The following is a 21,980-nucleotide window of genomic DNA, read 5'->3' on the forward strand; positions in this document are numbered from 1 at the left end:
CGTGTTCATGCATGTGTGTGTATGTCATTGTATGTGCACATGTTGGTGTATATACATTGTTTATTTGTGAGTGTGTATTTATACTGTGTGAATACATGTGCAGATCATTTTAGCACTGTGTGTGTGTCTATAAATACTGTATGTGTATTCAGGTTTATATACATTTGTGTACAGTGTGTATACGCTGTACATTTATGAACGTGCTAGCATTTATGCTGTATGTAAATGCTGATTTATTATGTATAATGTGCAGATTATTTGTGTGTGTGTGTGTGTGTGTGTGTGTGTGTATACAGGTTTATATGCATGCAGATGTGGTTCCATTTTCTGTGTACATGTGTGGATAACTTTGTGTGTATTTATGTGTATGTTTGAGGTTGATATGTTTTCAGACATTCAGTAATCTGACATTCAACACCCCCCAAACACACAATGTTGAAATCTGCTTTGTACAACATGACAGGATCATCATTCTCAACCAAACACGTACATTTTTTTCCAGGCTTTTGAGCAGAACAAGCCAAAATAAAATAAATACTGCATGCATGTCTTCAGTCGTGAGTCTTTAGCTACAAGTACACATTTCTGAGTGTGTGTATACATCGATGTTGAATGCAGCTGTGTTGGCGATTTTGTTTAAAAAATGTTGAGTAATAGCACACATGGTCATGTGTTTTAAAGATGTGGAAAGTCAGTGAGCTTATTAAACACACACACACACACGCTGAAACTTTGCTGCAGCTGGAAATAAGCCAAGTTGGCTTTCCTCCAAATCCAGGCCATGCAATAAAGCAAGAGTCTCAAAACACAATTTTCACTGTATAAATATTACCCTCCATGACACTCTATTATGCCATTCTATTACCACAACCGCCAAAGTCAACACTGACCTTGATTTGGTTAGAAAAATGAAACCCATTCTTTTCCTCGTGCACATTCTCATCTACATACCATCTCATTAGTAAAAAACTTAATCTGGCAACCTTATGGGCAGCCCCGATAACAGCCCCAAAACTCAAACTCGAACAACTTTTGGACTCAACACAGTCCATAGACATTTAAAACACTGATTTTATGAACTAAACTCTGTAAAAAAGAAAACATTATTTCAATATTAATATTAGTGAGTTAAGGCTGTGTTGTACTACATGACTTAACCGTTGTCACCAGCACACTGGAAATCTATGTTTCGGACATCGGTATAAACAAATGAATGATTTTATGAGTTCCTTGAGTCTGATCGAAAATGATAACTTTACACAGAATTTTAGTGTTTGACGATAAACACCTTCAGATTTTAGATGCTTGTGAAAAAGCACTCGGCGTGTCTCAGAGAGCCGAAATGGGTTTGATATCAGGATTTACTTTGAAGATATAAATGTTTATGTGGGGAAAAACATTTATTTGGAACTAAAAACAGACATAGTCCAGAAGAATTGTCTAATTTCATTAAGGGAGTCATTGTGGGTTTAAGAATAAAAATCCCAACGAAATCCCAATAATTGATGATCAGAACTATCTGATATTTGCTAAAACATAATCAAACTAACATTCTGATAGGATAAGATAAGATAAGATAAGATATTGATGGGGTGCACGATGTTTGAAAATGCTTCAGAGTCGGGCCAACAAACAAAACAAACGTGTAGCCAATTAGCTGAAAGGGGCGTGTCTTGTCAATATGTGTCGGAGAGAGTGTTCAGTGCGCAAGGCTGACATTAGCAGAAAACGATTGAAACATTGACATGGAGGATAAAAACGAAAAGCAAAAAAAAGGTTTACGATAAGGCAAGAAGCAGGACACGTGTTAATATAGGATCAGCTTTCCAGCGTTGGAGAGAACTGAACATCTTCCGTGTGAAACGGAGCTAAACCTTTCACGGTACAACACACAGTACTACAAAAACACATCTGTATTACCATAGTATTACTCATTGAGTTCATTTACTGATAAAAATATCCCTTCGGCCAGCCGCCCCAGCAGGTTCCGCCATAATAGTTGCCTGGGTTGCGTATGTATGTGGGGACGGAGCTATCAAAACAGGTGTGACACCCATTTGGGTTAAGGGCGTGTTTGTTTTGGTGATTTCATATGTCAACATTGGCTTTCAAACATCGTGCACCCCACCTTTAATTCAAGGAGACATAAAAACACCCGATATGTAAAACCTGGCAAAAAAGAGTTACTCTAGACCATAAACTGAGGCCAAATTCAGAATAAAAATGCCGGGATTATCTAACTTTAGCTAAACATCCCGACAGTCAATCATGCTTAATTAACTGCTGAAAACCAAATCCGCTGAGATAACTAGAAAGCAATCCAGCCTCTTACCTGGAAAATGTATTTCTGGCATAGTGCATGATGCTGTCAAAGTCATAGACTTCCCCTAGCGAGTCCACTTCACCGGGCTCCATCTTCAAGAAGTTGTACTCCTGTCCTATGTAATAAAACACACGAAAAAAAATCTCGACATGAAGCCGGAACGTTCCAGAAGTTCCACAGGAAATGATCTCAACAGAGATGACAACAGATGCCGATGATTTCAGAGGGACTGTATGTTTTGTTTGGCTCGTGGTAATCAATAGGCTGTTTATTGGGATTAGAGTCAAATCCCAGATTTCATTCTCATGTTCACCAGGTGTGGAATGAATAGAAATCTCAGAAGAGGGGGTATTCAGAAAAGCATCATTAGAAAGAGATAAGGAGGTCCAACGAGTCCAAACGCTCATTTTCAAGCGAGTCATAAATTCACAGTAAATCTCAAGTGTTCACGTATACTGAAATTACCCTGAAGGATTTCCCTTACAATGCTAGATCACACCTAAGATTTAAAGCATGAAATTCTGGCTTGAACTTGCACAAATCACATTTGTGATGTAGCGATGTTAGTCGTGACCTGGTTGTGTGTAACACAGTGAAGTGCTGTTGGTATATTAAAGTAATATTCTCTGAGTTTCTCAGGCTAAAAACATTCTGTCTTTAAACACCTTCTTTTCATTTCAGACAAAATTTTACCTCAAAAACAGCCCTGTTTAGTATCTTTTGTTTTACACTAAAGCTACAGAATGAACACAGCTAACATTTATAGCATATAGCTACCGGTTATGATCCTGTACAAACTGTACGCATAATTATACACGTCTCGAGTTGTTCAGGATCTCAAACACAGCCCAAATATTTAAATTTTTGGCACTTTGTTATCTTTAAAAAAAAGGGGGGGGGAAGAAAAAGAAAACATGTTCGAGCTAAAAAGTCTGTGAAGCAGCCATTTTGTAGCTAAATTACTTCAACAAAAAGAAAAACATTTTACAGGAAAATGGTGTAACTTTACTTTTGGGTTAATCCTTTAGAGCTTTTGAGGCAAGACACTAAAGAGGAAAATAAAATAAAAAAGTAGTTTTTAACTGAAAATCTGACCTTTAATGTGACTTTATTTATGCAAAAAGACTCATCTAGGCAAGTGTGCATAAATTTGCATAAATCATTTATAGATATTCACTGTTATAAAAAATTATTGAAATACAAAATGTAACGATTTTCTAATTTTAAAATGTATGAATTAAGTAATTTTAAAATGTACCAATTTCATTTTTTTCTTATAATAAAGGTAAGTGGAGCTTAAACCTTTTTAAAGCGAATGAATAGGTTTCAGTGATACATTGCCTGCAAACAGAAAAAAAAACAGTGAAATAAATCACTTTCTGTTGAGTTTCGACATTTTCATTGCTATGGTTATACGAGAGTTTACTTTTTTGCTTGGTTAGCCACTACAACGTGAAGTTTATCTTACCAGGCTGGATGTTGTCCCTTATAATGCTGACGTGGTCGTCTCGGTCCGGCCGCGTGTGCTCGTGCCAGAATCCGATCACATGCCCAAGCTCATGCACCACGATTCCAAACTTGTCACAATTTTTGCCAATGGAAATGGCCTGAGGTCCTCCTCCCCTACGGCCCACATACGAACAACACCTGTGGGGGAAACGTTACAGAGTTCAGAGTCGTCACGTTTCAAAACACTCATTTAAAGTACTTGGCACTTAGTGAGACACTAACCATTGTTTTGTCTGCTATCATCAAAGTAACTAGCGTGAATTTACACTAGGACCTGCTCAGTTCATACGTCTTCTGGATGCTATAATGATAACACTTGCATTTACACATGGAGTCAAAGATTGTTGTGACTCACACAATGTAGAAATCCGGTTGTAACGCTACAACACCAACTTCCTGTGCCAGTCCTCTGTGCTAAAGACAGCAGGTACGTCTGAAATCGTGATTTTGTAAGAAGTAGGTGTAGATGTTGGCAGACCGTTTTTAGAAACAGACAGTTAAGGCTGTTTAATTTAGCAGTGCCCATGACAAAAACACATTCTGGTGGGCGGTGGATGGTGATGGTGAGGTTCTCAGTGATGTGGACTCATAAATGAGTAATTTGTTTGCAAACTGAATCAATAGAGTATTTTGTTTCAACATGATCACAGCTTGTCATCTTTAAGCAGATATTTAAAATCCAATGTTTAATGAAATAAATCCTTAGACAACATGATCTCTGGAGGACCATAATCAGCATCGCTTTTATGCCAGAATGTCAACACAAGTCACATGATCTCCTGATTCTTTTTTCCAAATCAGGTTATGCATGTTTTCTATGGAACAGATCCAAAGCCCTGGTCCTGGATGACGCTTCGTTTTGTAAAATACACCTGAGACAATTAATCAGCTGGGAAAATCACTACCATGTGCAAGTCAGAAGATTCTCAAGGTCCCAAAGTTTCCCAAACAAACAATCACTCACAAAATGCAGCTTCAGAGTCTGGCTAACAAACTGAACACATTTTATGATGAATCACATTTGCCCTGGTGAAGGGACATCATTACGGACTTTAAGATAGAGACGTTTGAGATTAAAGCAGTGGGATAACTGGGATAAATAACATTAAACTCCTGAAGAAATTTGACTTTAAAATCTATATAATTCACACCTGTGATTTTATTTTGTCTTAAACCAGGCCAGGAATAATCCTGAACCTGCAGAGACAATGACCACTGTGTGTTTTTGTGTCTGTGTTAATGCAGAGCGCAAACGCTACAACAGTGAAAGAAGATTACCTGACACTGTAGGAAGATCACACGCACACATAAATGCAAAATTCAGATACACACATACACACACATACAGATGCAAAACTCACATACACACACACAAAAACACATGCACACATGCAGATACACAGTAATGTGCGCGCACACAAACACACACACAAAGTACTCATCAGAATATGGGTTTCCTGTTAGCAACTATAGATTGCATGGAAGGAAAAAGGCCCTTTGTATAAATAACCCACACACACACACACACACACACACACACACACACACACACACACACACCCTGCTATTTGCTGCGCTTTGAGAAAGGCCCCCTGTATCTCCACAAAGCTAAAAATGACTAGTGGTGAAACGCACAGGGCGGAAAACACACTGCTGTACTTTATCACATCGGCCTCCAGATTCTCGCTTCTGTTCTATTTCAGTTTGTGTTTTAATGCCGGCTCAAAAAATTGGGATTTTTATGAAAAAGTTTTCAGGAAAAAAAAAAAAACACAGTTTCAAAAATCCATCTTATAGCTAAATAAACTCGGCCTGACAGGATATGATGTAATTAAATGTGAAATAAATCAAGTTTATCAAGTAAAAAGTCGCTATTAAATGAATAAGCCATTAATTTCGTGCACCATTGAGAAGAACTGCATTAAAGAGCCTCGATGTTTGAGGTGTAAGATCACGTTAAGGACGACATGACCTCAAATAAAATCCAGAGAGGCTAGAACATGTTTAGATTTTAACAAAGTCTTTAAAACAACACTAAAGGTCCTGAAAGTAGTGCAAAAAATGTAAACATTTGGACAAATTGTTCTTTTTCAAGCATTTTCAACATGTAAACAAATCTGAGGTAAGTCGAATGCTGCTCCTTCCCTGAGCATGGGGCAGTGTGATTCCTGCCCCAAACGCTACCCATTAGAGCTGGCTGCAGTTTCCATTTCTGACCACTAAGTTCAATAATAACTCGATGTGTGGATGAGCACAAAGTTGTAAAGAATTACAAACAATTAGATAGATAGATAGATAGATAGATAGATAGATAGATAGATAGATAGATAGATAGATAGATAGATAGATAGATAGATAGATAGATAGATAGATAGATAGATAGATAGATAGATAGATAGATAGATAGATAGATAGATAGATAGATAGATAGATAGATAGATAGATAGATAGATAGATAGATAGATAGATAGATAGATAGATAGATAGATAGAACTTTAAATTTCTTTCTTCATCTCAATTAATTTAAACCATTTTTCTTCCTCTCTTGTAATGGAAAAGTTTTTTGTGTGGAGATTTTTATTACTGGAGTTTGCAAACATATGGCCTGCTGGAGAAAAAGATTATTATTTATGGCTTGCATCGTGCCAGACCAAAGCAGCCGAACTCAGAGCTGAGGTCAAAATAACGTGGAAGAGAAAAGCTTGACTGCACTCTGTAGAAACTAAAATTGGAACTTGTGACACACGATTTGTGTGTGTGTGTGTGTGCACGTGTGTGTGTGTGTACCAAATGTGCAGGGGCGTTTAAATAAGAAGTGTGAGCGACAAATAGACTTGTTCCTATTCTAATGATTTCTGTGCCAAGACAGCAGGGTGGCTATTAGACTGACACACACACACACACACACACACACACACACACACACACACACACACAGAGAGAGAGACACACACAGAGAGACACACAGGCATGCACAGAAACCAAACAGAGAGACACAAACACACACATAAAATGACAGAGACACACACACCATGACACACACACCATGACACACACACCATGACACACACAGTGGCCCACAAAGAGATACACACAGAAATACACAGACACACATGCACAGAGACACACACGCACAGACACACACACGCACAGACACACACACGCACAGACACACACACGCACAAGGAGGATAAGGAAAAGCAGAACAATGGTCATGTGGAAAAGGACGGATGGAAAAGCACTTAGACGATAAATCAGGAAGATGTGAGTGAAAAGGAAAGAAAGCGGGGAAAGAAAAGTAAAAGGATGGCTGAGTGAGTGTGGACCATTTCTTCCTGAAAGAGTCAAAGGTTCCTTTACCCCTACTGGGTAGACACACACACACACACACACACCTTTTTATTCCAGCTAATAGCTGAAACAGCTTCAGTCATGCACATGGACCCAGGAAATAAAAATAATGTGCCTTTTATATAAACGCAGACATTAGCACTTTTGTTAATGTTTTCACACACAGACACATGCTCACACTTTACACACACACACACACACACACACTAGCACTTGTGTTGGCACTTACCCACACGGCCGGTAGGTGAAGACGATGTAGCTGTCCTCTGTGGTTCTCTCAATAAACGTCACACACGTGTGTTTCTCCCAGTGTCTCATAGCCTGCCTGAAGATGGCCCTTTGACTACCTGCAGAGTACACACACACACACACACACGCAAGATATTTACATCAACTTTACAAGTAAAGTTTTAAGAGAAAGAGAAAAGAGGAAGAGAAGAGGTGAAAAGAGAAGAGATGTAAAAAGAGAAGAGAAGAGGTGAGAAGAGAAGAGGTGAGAAGAGAAGAGAAGAGAAGAGAAGAGAAGAGAAGAGAAGAGAAGAGAAGAGAAGAGAAGAGAAGAGAAGAGAAGAGAAGAGAAGAGAAGAGTTTTAGCTCTTTGATATTTTCTGACTTTAAGTAGAGGCAGTGTGAGGTGAGGCATGAAAATGCAGCATTATAACGCACGCCTGATACCTCGACCACTGAACAAGTTCAGATTCGTCAATAAAAAAAAAAAGCATCCCACTGCATCTAACCCACTGGGAAGGAAAAACCCTCACACACAACTCCCTGCTAATTGAGAGAACACGTACATAAAACTCATTAAAGAAATTATTAACATACTTACCACTAAAGTTGCCGCTTATAACGTAAGGGATGACACCTTCGGGCCACACCCTCTCAGGGCGGGATGTCGCCGCCCTCTTCCTGCGCCGTGACGCCACCTGCTGATTGGACCTGCCAGTGTTTGGGCTAGTCCCATCTGCTTAAAAAATACAAAATAATTTGTTATTATTATAATTTGTTGAAGAAATTGTTTTTTCATAATATTTTTTTTTTTTTTTTTTTAAATTTCAAAGATATAAACTGCCTGTTTAGTTACTTACTATTATTAATTATTATTATTAGTTACTAGTAGAGTTACTGTTACTCCTTTTGAGGTGTTTTTTTTACCGTTACACCACGGCACCTTTTTGACGACTATTACAACTGGGTATTTTTTTAAAAAGATGCGTCCTAAACGTTTTAAATTATTTTTCTCCATCGGTTGGTCCCGTCGATTCCCAGTTCTCCACACATTACTTCAAACTGCTGCTCCTGCTGCATCACAGGGCAGCGTAACACACTCAGAGGAAAGCACTACTCATACAAGCTCTCTTCCTCATGGCTAGCGTCTCTACGACGGACAGCTGAGTGAGAGTATTCTCCTTCTACTTATAGCACATAGGACTTCAGTTTGCTTGTTTCTAACTGTTATTAACCTAAATAAGGGTTAAAAACAGGTTTTATGTGGCGTTCATAAGACATAAAAACGCATCTTGTCTTTTTTTCTCTCATCGCATCCATCACTATAATCCTCTTTTCTCGTATAATTATCCTTAACTAACTTGACAAATCAGCTGCGTGGCTGAATTTCTCTCATTTAGTGGAAATTACGGTCTGCCAGTCAGCTTTAGTGCCTATCTAAGCTCTTCTGACAAAAATATCATCCACATCATGCATTCGTGCTGCTTTACGTTGCTACTCATCGCAAATCGATTATATGTGGCGGCTGTAACGAGCCACGAAGTGTATTCATTTATGACAGTGTGTATGTAGGTCTCTTAAATCTCATCAACAAATCATCAGAGAAAAATTGCCAGCCATCTTGGATTCGAATTTAACCGCTTGCTCGGATTTAAGAGTGGAGATTCTAATTCTAAAGCCCTATTCGGACGGGATTAGTTTTACGTGGGGACGTGGAGTAATGCAATTTTACCTCAGGACGTCTGTAATATTAATTGGCCAATTCGCACGGGACAAGACATCTCAGTAAAACTAGCAGAAGTGGGAGGGGTAACTCGCTTTACGCACCACAGTAACCTCCTTGTCGTCATGTGCGTATGACGTTGCTTCCTGTTATCACGTGCGCAAACAGACAACATGGCGCCTCCATGCTTGCAAAACGCGCCAAAAACTACTTTAAACAGGAAATGACGAAATTTTACCGTACATATTTACAGCGGGTCTATTCGGACGGGATTAGTATTACCTGAGGTCATTTTTCCGGACCTTTTTACAGAAGGTAAAAGTCGCTGTAATCTTTACTGACATTGTCCGTAATGATTACCGAGATGGCACATTCGGACGGGACTAAAATCACCGAGAAGCTCTGGTAATAATTACTTTACCCCCACGTAAAACTAATCCCGTCCGAATAGGGCTTAAGACGGAATTTCTAAAGACGTCGTTTTCCGATTCACTGTAAACTTACCCGCGTCAGTGCGATTGAGCTTGATCACCGTTTTCTGGACGGCATCCACAATTCGGTCCACTTTAAACATGCGCATGTCCTCTTCGTCCAGCGCTATGTCCCCCAGATAGGCGACTGCAATCGACAAAAAATAATAATGCGGTTTATTTAAATGCTGCTTGTCTGGAATGTTAAATATATTTTGAATATTAATAAAAAAATTTATGAAAAACCACACACACACACACACAAACACACACACACACACATACGCCTCTAGACTGTTGGGATTTGTTAAAATGTGTAATAGAGGCATCACTCAGAAACGACTGGGAAACACCCAACTGAGACGCTGTGTTTTGGCTCATAACTAGTTCGAAGTTAAATAAATCATGCACAGAGATTTAAATGTGTTGCCTCTCTCTGTTATCACTGCGAAGCTGCTGCATGAGTGTCGTGCTGACCTTAAATCAGAAGGTACGTATAGACTTTAATTAGCTCATCAGGGACTCGTTTCTGAAATAAGCTCCAAAAGAGCAGCAGCAAAAAACGTCTCAGAAAGACGTCCTTCAGGCTAATTGGGAAATTATAGATTATAGACCCAGGCTGCCATATGAGGAATAATATGAGGGGTATATACTGGCCTAGAAAACGATTCCACGACAGATCAGGATTAAGAATTTAACGTGAACTGATTAGGATTAAAAACCAAGTGTGTCGAACAGAAGGATGGAAAAACAGCTCGGTGGCGTACGCTAAGGCTGAAAAAAAAATGGAATTTACTCCTGTATTGTTTTTGTGTCCGTGTTCATCATTGAATGTCTCTGTCATGTCCCACTTTACAGTGGTGGTTAATATGAAGCTCATATGAAAGCAGTCATGTTTTCATGGCTTTAAAAATTTCAAATAATTTATTCAGAAGTATTATTGTTTTTACCTCGCATACAAGGGGCAAAATGTTCATAGAAAAGGATAAAAAAAAACAACAACAAAAGGATCATTTTTTTCCTACACATGTCTGTATCTTCAAAGTAAATGCTCATATCAACCCGGTTTCTGCTCTCTGAGACGCGCCAAGTGCTCGTTCATAAGCACCTAAAATTTGGAGGTGTTTATCTTAAAATGAACCACAAAAATTCAGTGTAAGTTTATCAACAGAGGGAAAAAACACATCTCAGACTAAAAACCAAGTCAGACCTACTCATTTTAGATCATTCATTCATTCATTCATTCATTCATTCATTTTCTACCGCTTATCCGAACTACCTCGGTTCACGGGGAGCCTGTGCCTATCTCAGGCGTCATCGGGCATCAAGGCAGGATACACCCTGGACGGAGTGCCAACCCATCACAGGGCACACACACACACTCTCATTCACTCACGCAATCACACACTACGGACAATATTCCAGAGATGCCAATCAACCTACCATGCATGTCTTTGGACCGGGGGAGGAAACCGGAGTACCCGGAGGAAATGACGAAATTGCAATGGAATGGTTCTCAATGGGAGAACATGCAAACTACACACACACAAGGCGGAGGCGGGAATCGAACCCCCAACCCTGGAGTTGTGAGGCAAACGTGCTAACCACTAAGCCACCGTGTCCCCCACATTTTAGATCAAACTTAGGGAAATAAAATCTATCAAATGTCCCATAAGTCAATTAAGTAACTGGTAAAAAAGGGTTAAGGAATTGGAAATGACAAAGTTTTTCGTTTTAAAACATTTAGGCTTCATGACAGTTACAGGTTTTGAACATCCATAGACTATTTACATTAGTTTGTGGCTGTTTTTCTTCCAAATGTCTTTTTTCCGTCTACGGTCCGTAAAACAAGACTCTCTCTTATTAACGTTGACTCCCAACCTTAACACGGTGACTGTACAGAGCACAAACCCTGTCTGCTTTACAACACACTCTCACACTCTCAAGTGCTGCTCTGCTTTAGTTCAATTTCATTTCATTTATACTTTTTTAAAAACATCAGTTTATTTGGATCCTGAAAACATGACAAAATAGGAAACGCAAAGATCTTTACATGCCAAAATCTCAGATTCACAAACAAGCCACTGTGCCTCAGGAAACAGAGGATTACATTGAGAGCTCGCTAACAGAGACGCCAAGACAGAAGATAGATAACAAGATCCTGGAATGAGAGTGGAGGCAAGTAAGGTTTGGGGTAAAGTTAAGTTCTGCATATCGTATGACAAACACTTCAGTTGGACACGTTTTCAACTTCACACAACCAGGCCAAAGTGTGGTCAACGTTTGTTTTGGCACTCCCATAAAGTTGGCCTGGAACTTACATCTCTCCTGCTGCAGACCTTGAGTAATTTAAAGAAAACAGAACATTCATTTCATCACAGAAATGCTGAGACCTCAGAGACCTAAAACACTTTATTTCACAAGGTGACATGTCGAACAAACCGGCTATTTGGAAAACGCTACAAACCAAAGTCCGAGTGTTAAAATTAAACCCCGAGAGACGACGCGCCAAAAATCCGAACTGAAGAGCAATGGAAAGAGAAATACGCCCTGATAACTAGCCTTTTAATCTTAAACATCTGTGTTTTATTCTTTTTCGAGATGTCAAAAGGAGCTCCGGAGCACGTTTCCCCTCCATCAGGACATTTTTTTTCCAAGACCAAGAAAACATGTTTCTTAGAAAAGTTTCAAAGAACGGAATGTATCTTAAAAAGACAGTCCTGATCCTTGTCCCTAATGCATCATAATATTGACACGGTTTCTATTATTTTGAAATTTCTTAGTATGTCGTATTTAGTTCGTCCTCATTCCTGTTAAATTCGTTTTTTTGTTTTTTTTTTTTAATTGTGTAATTATGCAATAAAAAGAGACTTTCATTTTACAAAAGTCGCCTTCAGTACGAGTTCTTCAGGACGCAGGACTTTTTGCTCTGTGTATGTTTATAGAAGTTAGATGTTTGTAAGAGTATAAGTATGTAAGTGATAACAGGAAGTAGTCGGTCTCATGGTAGCCTGCGTTTAAAACTACAGTACATGGGGTCTTGCGTTTCCATAAACTGAGCTTCTATAAGACAAAAACTGATTTAATTTTCTCAGTCCCCGACGGGCAGAAAGTCAAAAGATAAAGGTTTCAAATTTTCCCAGTCAGCATTCCACACAGGCTGCGTTTGCTAGGCTTGCCTAGTCTCGTTTATTTGTGATTCTTCATACCTAGTTAAAATCAGCTGCCAGATCCGTGCAGTAATGGGACCCAAACAAAAGATGGACTAGATAAAAAGAAATAAGATAAACAGTGTTTAGTCAGCAAAGGCCTGGGAAGTAGGACGCATTCCTGAACTTAATATGGCCGAGAAGGTGGAGATTAGCGTCTTTATGAGCAGGAGAAGAAGTTACAAGGTGGTTTAGTAAATGTTGTATGCCAGTGGCAACGCATCTGATTGGGTACACGCAACGGAGCAGGATTTTCAGGAAGTGTCATTCTTTTACAAGTTATAACACCGACGTGCATGTAGAGTTTACTAGCTCAGTGCTACAGGGGTTGATATCTGTAGGTGTGTGTGTGTACATGCACCATCCAACAACCCTTTCCCTGAGGGTACAGAGAAAACCCTGTAGTTTCCTGTATTAAAAAAAACTGACCTTAATTGCCAATGTCTGCTACTAAACTCATCCAAGCACACACTTGCGCTTGTCATCAAATCCCCAAAAAAAGAGCTCTGGGAAGCTCATCTCAGAGCCTGCAAACCGACTTTGCTTCACCGAGGGCTGCTAGAAAGCAAACCTTTACTAAATATGGCTAAAAAGCCCTGAAAATAACAGGGTATTGCTTCTGCAGGCTAGCACGTGTGCCAAGAAAGACAGGCAGTGGGAACCAGGGCTAATCCCAATGTGGGCAGCTGGAAAGGTTCAAGATTGCTTCTAATCTGAATAGTGCTATAATTTTAAGGATAGGTTTTAGGAATGTCAAAACAAATGCAAGAGAAGGATATGAAAGCAGAGAGAGAGAGAGAAAGAGAGAGAGAGAGAGAGAGAGAGAGAGAGAGAAAGTCGGAAGGAAGAGGTATCATGCTACCAAAGAGGTCTTTAATTCAATAAGAGATTAAAAAAGTCCCGGGGGTACAACGATAATTGAGTGCATATGCGAAAACACGTAGGTTTCTTTTAGCAAGTCCAGACTTGTCACAGAGACACCTTTAAAATTACACAGAAGACCGAATCGTCCACATCATTTCTTTTATAAAGAGTTATTCAGAGAGAAAAACAACAAGGGAGTGAAAATCTGTATAGAATTCCACCGCATACACTAACACGCCATTAATAAATCAAGTAAAAACCCAACCAGTAGTCAAAAGCGCCTGCTGCCACATGTGAGAAAAGCCCATGAGCAGACTAGCATGGCATTAACCCGAGTTGCAGGCAAGATTATACCTCCTCAATTTATCTGGCTGATCTTAGCTTCACTCCAAAAGCAGCAAGATCAAAATAACAAGTGGCTGAAAACCAGCGTCAGTTAGAAGATTACCGCACCTCTGAAGCCGAACACAAGGGTAACACCACAGAAGGAAATTCCACAGATATTCCAAACTTATTATTTCACCCCAGAGAAATGTGATGAGGGAGGCACTGCTGACATCAAGGGCAGATTCCTGCACCAAAAGCCAGGAAGAGAAATGAATTTCAGTTAAGCGTGCAAGCCCTAAATAATTCTTTGGATGATAAGAATATGGGTCTTAAATGAAATCCTTCACATAAAAGATTTCACTGTGATTAATACATTTGACATTACGAGATTTGTTGCATATGCGTTACAACACAATGTGATACAGAGCCCCTGGAGCAGAGAGGGTTAAGGGCCTTGCTTAAGGGCCCAACAGTGGCAGCTTGTCAATGCAGGGGCTTGAACCACCACCCTTCCGATCAGTAACACAGAGCCTTAATCGTTTGAAGCACCACTGCCCCAATAAACCGCTAAATAAAGTGCCGACCATCCTAGCAACAAACATGCGAATATAAGCTCAAGCCACCTGCTCACTTTTGTATATCCGAATTCAATAGTGATCGACATCTTCAGATTCCAGAAGCAAAGCCACACTGAAGACGAAGCCGCACGTGTTGAGCATGGAACGCTTGTACGACACTGTCTTTTTTTTTTCCAGAACTCTCCAGGGAGCCTAAGAAGCGAGACTCTATAATGCATCCCCACTAAGAAGCGAGACTCTATAATGCACATCTCCAGTGTGGCCAAGCTCCTAATCTGGCATGTAATTGTTCTCAGTCTGGGGCCAAGACTGAAGAAAACAAGCAAGCGAAAAAACAGTAAGCCCAACACCAGCCTGTCTTCGCTTTCTTATGCAGGGTTGTCCCGGTGACGCTGTGTTTTTTTCTTGCGTTAATCCCCTCAGCCACAGCCCTTGACCATGGTAACTAGAATCCTGACTGTTACAAGAACGCCCTGGACGTGTCTCGGCAAAAGAAAGACCAACAATGAGGTGATAAATCGCCCTGAAAAAACACACTGAGCAGCAATTCCAATCAGGGCCATGAACTAATGAACTTAAATAAATACCTCACAAAGAAATGGGGGATAAAGTGTTTTACGAAGCAGAGTGGAGCAGCAGATGGTCCGTGGAGTTGTTTCGTAATGAATGTGTTTGGCAAGCAACCAAACAGCTGCAGCTTAACCCTGGCACCCATGGAATTCACCAAACTTCATGATCGAGAGTATTATCGAATGATCAACATCGTATCTGGATTGCCTGAGCAAGGAAGGTCGGCCTTTAGCAATAACGATGATAGTTTGTATTAGCATGGATTAACCAGTACACGTCAGATTTGGAGGGGTTCTTTTATAAAATAAGCCAGAATCGGCTGCAAGAGAACCTGTTTCTGCCTGGATAATGTCAAAGCATCGATCACAACATAATGCCCTAAGTACAAACACCTAAAGAGGCAGCTAAAGAAGCAGAACGTGATCTGAAGAGATCAAGCAAACTATGTTCCAGCTGTATGAGGGGAAATGCTTTGGGAACTTTGTTGGCGAGACACAATGCAGAACACCTGATGTCTTTGGCAGCACTTCCCTTCACCTCAGGTTACTTTCAATCTTTTTTATATCTTGCATAATCTCTACTGTCTTCTCCTTAGCTACTTGAGACCAGAAACAAAAGGCATCCATGCACACCTGGAAAGTAGTTTAGCTATTACTCGTGAGCATAACATGAGCAGTCTAGACAGGTATTTACTTAAAATCCCTGCCCACTAAACCAGAAATTTGCTTTTACCCCCACGGGCGTCTTTGAGGTACTGTAGATGGTTGGGGAAAAGAGGGTGAAAGTTTGTATGTGTGTGTGTGTGTTGGGGGTTTAATAGGTTAGACCTTAAGACAGACCCGAGTTAGACCACTGTGCATGACAATACAGTTACTCCTGTTTAGGCTCATTAAATACAAACGCAACGTTTGCATCTGAATGGCTGCCGTGTATTAGGAGACGGAGGTGGGACAACCATCACGGATCACAAAAGAACCAGAGTATTTCATCCAGCGCTAAATTAAGGCTGAGTGCTTTAGGCAACTCAAAGACTGCTCAACTGCTTGTTGGTTTTGCATGCTGAAGGTTTTTGTATATCCTCCTTTAAATTTAGAATCTTTGAGGGTTTTGACTCAAATCATAGTAATTTCAGGTTCCTACACTGAAAATAGCCTTTCTTGTTTTTGATTACGGCCCTTGTCTGATGCTCTCCGTCGTGACGATAGGTTTGTCTTGCAAGCTTGCTCATCTTGGACGTAAGCAGCTCTATTGCCCCTTTTCCACCAAAAAGACCCGGGTGCTGGTTCAGAGCTAGCACTGGTGCTGGTTCAAAGTTGGTTCCACTGGCGAACCTTCTAAGAACCGGTTTGTCTTTCCACCGGCTAGAGAGCCGTCACAGAGCCGAGTCTGACGTCACTGTATACGTGTCACGTTACACAGCAACTTTAGCGCAGCAGCGGCAAACACAACATCAACAATGGCGGATGTTGCTTTACTGTTAATGCTCATGGCTTTGTGAACATACATTAGCATCCAAACGCGGCGAATCCAACGTGTACGTGCAGCTCCATGTAATTTGTATAAACGGAGGTTGTAATCGAGAAAGTACATAACGTTATTTTATCATTAACACAGAAAAAACTTAGCCTTAGCATGTAGCTACTTACTATTATGTGTGCTGATAATGAATCATATTGCGGTAAAGTAAAAGTGTATTAAACATTAGTATACTTAAGGTACATTATCAAATGCGCTAACAGTAGCCCCGCCCACAGTCCCTAACACAAGCGGTTCTTAAGTCTAGACCAGCAACATTTTGGTGCTACTTAAGAACCACTTTTCCTGGTTCAGAGCCGGTGCTTTGGCTGTCGAAAAAGAAAGAACTGGTTCCAAATTAGGCTCTGGCTCCGAACCAGGAAATCGGTAAATTCTTACCTCAGAATTCCTTAATGATGCAAGCTGAACCCTTGCGATTGGGGCTATTGGAAACGTACGAGCACACGCTTATAGCCGCTGGATGAAAACCCTGGGGAGGGGTGAATTATTCCACAGCAAACATATGCCTTCAAGGCTTCCCAGAGCAACACCAGGAAAAAAAGACTCATGACAAGGGGGTGCACTAAAGACGGCTGAACTAATAGACAACCAGAGGGCAGGAAAGACGGCTGCAGAAACCTCATGACCCTAGAAGTGTCTGTCATTTGGAAGTTGCTTGAAAACATCTTCCAGCACATTTCAGCGGCTGTCAAAAGATTTTAAATGCGACAGACAGATAGACCATCAAATAAAGGACTTGGGACCATTAGTGCCAATCCCTTTTGTTTTGGTTTCCTATAATATCTTCTTTCAAATCCTTGGCTTGTTTCTTTCCCCACCACACATACTAATTGTTTTAACACATTACACATGTTTGAGAGCCATGAGACAGGCATATATAGTACACTAATATAACAACATGAGGCCGAACCAGCTATTGCTATGCACAAACGCACGCTCGTAAACAGAATCAGGTGTCACGAACCCAGCAAGGGGTCAGAAAAGCGGCTGAATTCAGTGAACTCCCCATTACTGCAACACAACCCCATTACTGCCAACACAAAGAGCTATTGATCCAACACACCATCGAACCACACCATCTCACTTCTGACACGTGACCAAGATTTAAAATTTATTACATGTGTCCTGAGATGGGTGTAACTTGGTTATTTATTGTTATGCTCACAAAGATATATTTTATTTTAAGTTTGCTTTAAGTATAAAGTTGCACAATTTTTCAATTGTACTTTTAATCTAGTACTTTTTCACTGCTTTCAAGTCTTTTAGTAATCGCTTTATGTGATGGATTTAAAGCCCATTCCAAAAACACTGGGAGTGAGTTGGCAAAACATCTTGACAGCTTAATAACTCGAGACAGACAGTAACCCCGGTTCAGGATCAAACAAGGGTCCCTGAAGACGTGAGGCCATGCGGTCCACTGCGGCATCGAGGAATTCAAGATTGAGCCCGTGCTTTGCCAACGCAAGTAAGCTATTTAGCAAAGGTGCTAGTAAGCTGTATGTCAATATGTCGGAAGGTCTGTCTGTCTGCCTGTCTTTCTGTCTACTTGCCCCTCTGTCTGCCTGCTTACCTGTCTTCCAATCTTTCAGTCCGCCCCTCTATCTTCCTATCTGTCTGTCTGTCTGTGCTTCATTTTGTTCATTGATTTTTGTTTTCGAACACAGTCAGATAAATGTTTCAGTTTTAACATGAACACCTCATACCAAATTCACTCACATGCATCAAGTGAATACATTTACAGACGGCTTCTTTTACAGCATGGGCTGACGCTGCAAATCAAGGCCCCTGTCAGTTTGCACTCTAATTATTGGGCCTAATTAGCTGTAAAAGAGGTGAGCGAATTGGTGCAATCCCAAGGCTTTCGGGGTTGTTTCCCCAACGACAACAAAGCATATTGTTCTTGTTAATAGGCGCCGGTCTTCGTTAAGCCTGAAAACGCACTCCGGCAATATTCTTAACCTTCAATGCTGTTTCAGCAGGAGGTAAACTAGACCAGGACAGAATAGACAGCATGTGTATTTCTTCTTTCTGTGAGGATGTAGAGAGCTAAAAAAAAAAAAATCCTCAGGCTTGCATAGTGTGTGATGATTGAATTAGTCAACGTGTCTAAATCACTTCGCCCATTTTTTTACTTGGAAAGCGAGAGGGTGTGTAAACTTTTGCACCGTTTGCTAGGTATGTGTGTTTTTAATCTTGATTAAATGTAATCATGTACATTTTATCAGAGGAGGCTGCATCGTGTTTTTACAGCCCTGCTGTCTCTTGGCAGGAATAATCAGGGTGATAAAGAAGCAAACTTCGCATTTAAACACTGTTTTTGTAAAAGTTCTGGTCAATGCAATGTCTAATCTATTAGTTATATTGTAAAACATCATCGTTACGGCACAAAGTTCATATCCGGCCAATAAAAAATGCAAACAGCCAACCTTTCATTCCCAGTGCACATGTTTTAAGGTAAGGGCTTGGGTTTAGCAGACAACGCTTATTTATTATTTGTTTATAAAACCAAGGAGTCGTCATCCTCTGAACCTCTCACTCCTTTATCCAGGCTGAAAGTCATACATCTTACGTTGGACATCTTAATGTTTTTTAGGTGGAGGAAAGGAAATACTTGAATTTAATTTATTGAACCGTTAATCAGAAACAACAGGATGTGTAAGTCACAAGTTACAAATGGAAAAATATTATAACAAAACGGTGATCCAAAAGATAAGGCAAAATAGACCTCTAAAAAAGACTGAAAAAAAATAGCAGTTATACAGAACTGTGCAAAAGTTTTAGGCAGCTGTGAAAAAATGCTGTAAACAAAGAATGCTTTCAGAAATATAAATCATGAGTGTTTATTTCTGTCAATTTACAAAATGCAAAGTGAGCAAATGAAAGAAAAATCTAAATCATATCAATCTTTGGTGTTACAACCTTTTGGATTCAAACCAGCATGAAGTGATGGCACGACCCCCACAGAGCCCTGATCTCAACATCATCGAGCGTGTCTGGGATTACACGAAGAGACAGAAGGATGTAAGAAAGCCGACATCCACAGAAGATCTGTGGTTAGTTCTCCAAGATGTTTGGAACAACCTACCAGCCGAGTTCCTTCAAAAACTGTGTGCAAGTGTACCTAGAAGTCTACCTGTTTTGAAGGCAAAGTGTGGTCACACCAAATATTGATTTGATTTAGATTTCTCTTTTGTTCATTCACTGCATTTTGTTCATTTATGAAAATAAATGTTTAACACTTCCATTTTTGAAAGCATTCTTTGTTTACAGCATTTGTTCACACCTGCCTAAAATCTTTGCACAGTACTGTATATAATCTAATAAACTAGAACGTACATTTCCTGAAGAAAATGTGAATGGTGCTTGCACGTGGCAAATCACGAAGGCTAGTCGAGACGAGCATGTGACGTCATCAAAATACACGTGAGGAAGTTCCCCTCATTGTTCTGAGTGTTTTGATATGTCACATGTCCATGTTGTAAAAAGTTTTTTGATTTTGCATATTTTGGGGGCGGGGCTGCAGCACAACCAGAAGGCCAGTCGGTACACCAATGTAAAACTTTGTTCAGAGTATCACCCTAAAGGAGCTGGCTGAGTTTGGTGTAGATAGTTAGAAAGCTTGCCGAGTTATAAACCTCCAAAGTTTATAATGGTCTATGGTCTATGGGAAAAAAGGCCAATTTGAGACCCAGTACCGTAAGTACCGGTACTCGGATCGCTTATAAAAGTCATAGCACACCTCTCCTCAATGAGCCGGTCAATTTGACACGTCATTCATGGGTCTAGGGTTGCGGGACAAGTAACGTGCCAAAGTTTTGTCCAGCACAATAGTAATAATGTTGCTTTGCAAGCACCATTAATGATATAAAAACACCAGTGGGTGGGGTGGGGTGGGGGGGGGGGGTTGTTCTCTTCTTTTTCTTTTTAGTTTCTTTCCATTATTGTTACTATTGTAATACTTTTACTTTACTCCTTTTTCATGTAAGACTAAAATGGGATTCTGTATTGTTATTTGACTTCGTTTGCAAAAAAAAAAATGAATCCCCCAGAAAAGTAGATTTCTAGGTGTGTTTCTTTTTTATTTCTTTTATACCACAGCAATCTTCGGGTTTTAAATCGCTAATAAACAACATGCTGTACTTTTCTGACACTAAAAGTCACATTTAATGTTGTGGATAATAATAAGTGAGACCAGTTAGTTCCTGTTATCACTTACATTATAGCAGCTATAACCAGATGTTCCCTTACCAGCCCTAATAAAGCGGATTCAAGACTCAAAAGAAACCTTATAATAAATCACTTGTGAATACTCTGGAAAACTTCCACGACGTAACCGAAGCCCCACATAATTCACACCGTTCGATCACTAACAGCACACCCCTCGAGGTTGTAAAAAACTATGCAAACGAACGTAATTATAAATGCCTGTTTAAGGTTACATACATGATTCAAACTTCCAATCCTAATCCTAGTCTGATGTAGCGTAAAAAAATAAAACTGGTCCCGGATCAGTTAGAGGGAGTCCCGTCAGCACAAGCTCTAGTGTAAATACGCTGTGGTGAGTTAGCCAAGAGAACCCTGAATGACCTGCTGTCAAGTTGGCTGGCCGAAGCAGACACGTCCCGGTTAGTCTCGAATCCCTGAACTCGCCAAACCTGGCACACGCTGAATAACTTACAGTCTGTAGACTTTGATTTCTTCACCTCCTCCTCTTTTCTCGCTTATGCCATGTGTAGACGTCACGAAACATGGACTAAAACAGTTGTTGGTGTCAATGATAGAACGGGATGATGAAGTGGAGCCGCTGTTAACAGACGGAAGTTTCCCGAGACTTCCCGAGTGATTAGTTCTTCTTCTTACACAACAGCAGGACTTGTCTAACCAGCCTTTCTTTTCTTTTCTCTCTTTTGAAGTTAATGAGGCTAAAAAAAAACAAAAAAAAAGGCAGAAAGGGCATCGTCTCCTGTACCGAAGACTTTCCCGTGGCGGAAAACAGACAGACACCTTTACAGAAAGTTTACCATATCAAGGACAATATGGTTTGTTTCTCAAACAACAGCATAATTTTAGTAAGTTTTTATTATCATCATCATCATCATTAGCCATTCACATAGATGTTACCATAGAAATGAAGAAAACTCTCTTCTCTGATTGTTTAGAAAAGACAACATAATACATACATGAAGAAGAGAAGTGAAGAGAAGTCCATTTCCTCAGTTCCTTAAAATTGGCTCGGATAAAGCATTACGTGAAGCGCAAACAAACCCCAGGCTCAAATTAATCTTAGTACCT

The 21,980-nt window shown here is 40.1% G+C and overlaps 1 protein-coding gene across 1 annotated transcript in view; it reads right to left on the bottom strand.

Moving 5' to 3' along the window:
* The window catches only part of bmp1a (bone morphogenetic protein 1a), a 61,109-nt gene that overhangs the window by 32,123 nt on the left and 7,006 nt on the right, over positions 1-21,980 (bottom strand). The window contains exons 2-6 of the mRNA XM_060881478.1: positions 9,639-9,752; positions 8,013-8,150; positions 7,413-7,530; positions 3,792-3,970; positions 2,333-2,438 (exon numbers count right to left, since the gene is read on the bottom strand). Of these exons, the coding sequence (XP_060737461.1) occupies positions 2,333-2,438; positions 3,792-3,970; positions 7,413-7,530; positions 8,013-8,150; positions 9,639-9,752 (655 nt within the window). The remainder of the gene's footprint in view (positions 1-2,332; positions 2,439-3,791; positions 3,971-7,412; positions 7,531-8,012; positions 8,151-9,638; positions 9,753-21,980) is intronic.

Source organism: Tachysurus vachellii, chromosome 11 (genome assembly GCF_030014155.1).
Source record: "Tachysurus vachellii isolate PV-2020 chromosome 11, HZAU_Pvac_v1, whole genome shotgun sequence".
In the NCBI taxonomy this organism is placed as follows: Eukaryota; Metazoa; Chordata; class Actinopteri; order Siluriformes; family Bagridae; genus Tachysurus; species Tachysurus vachellii.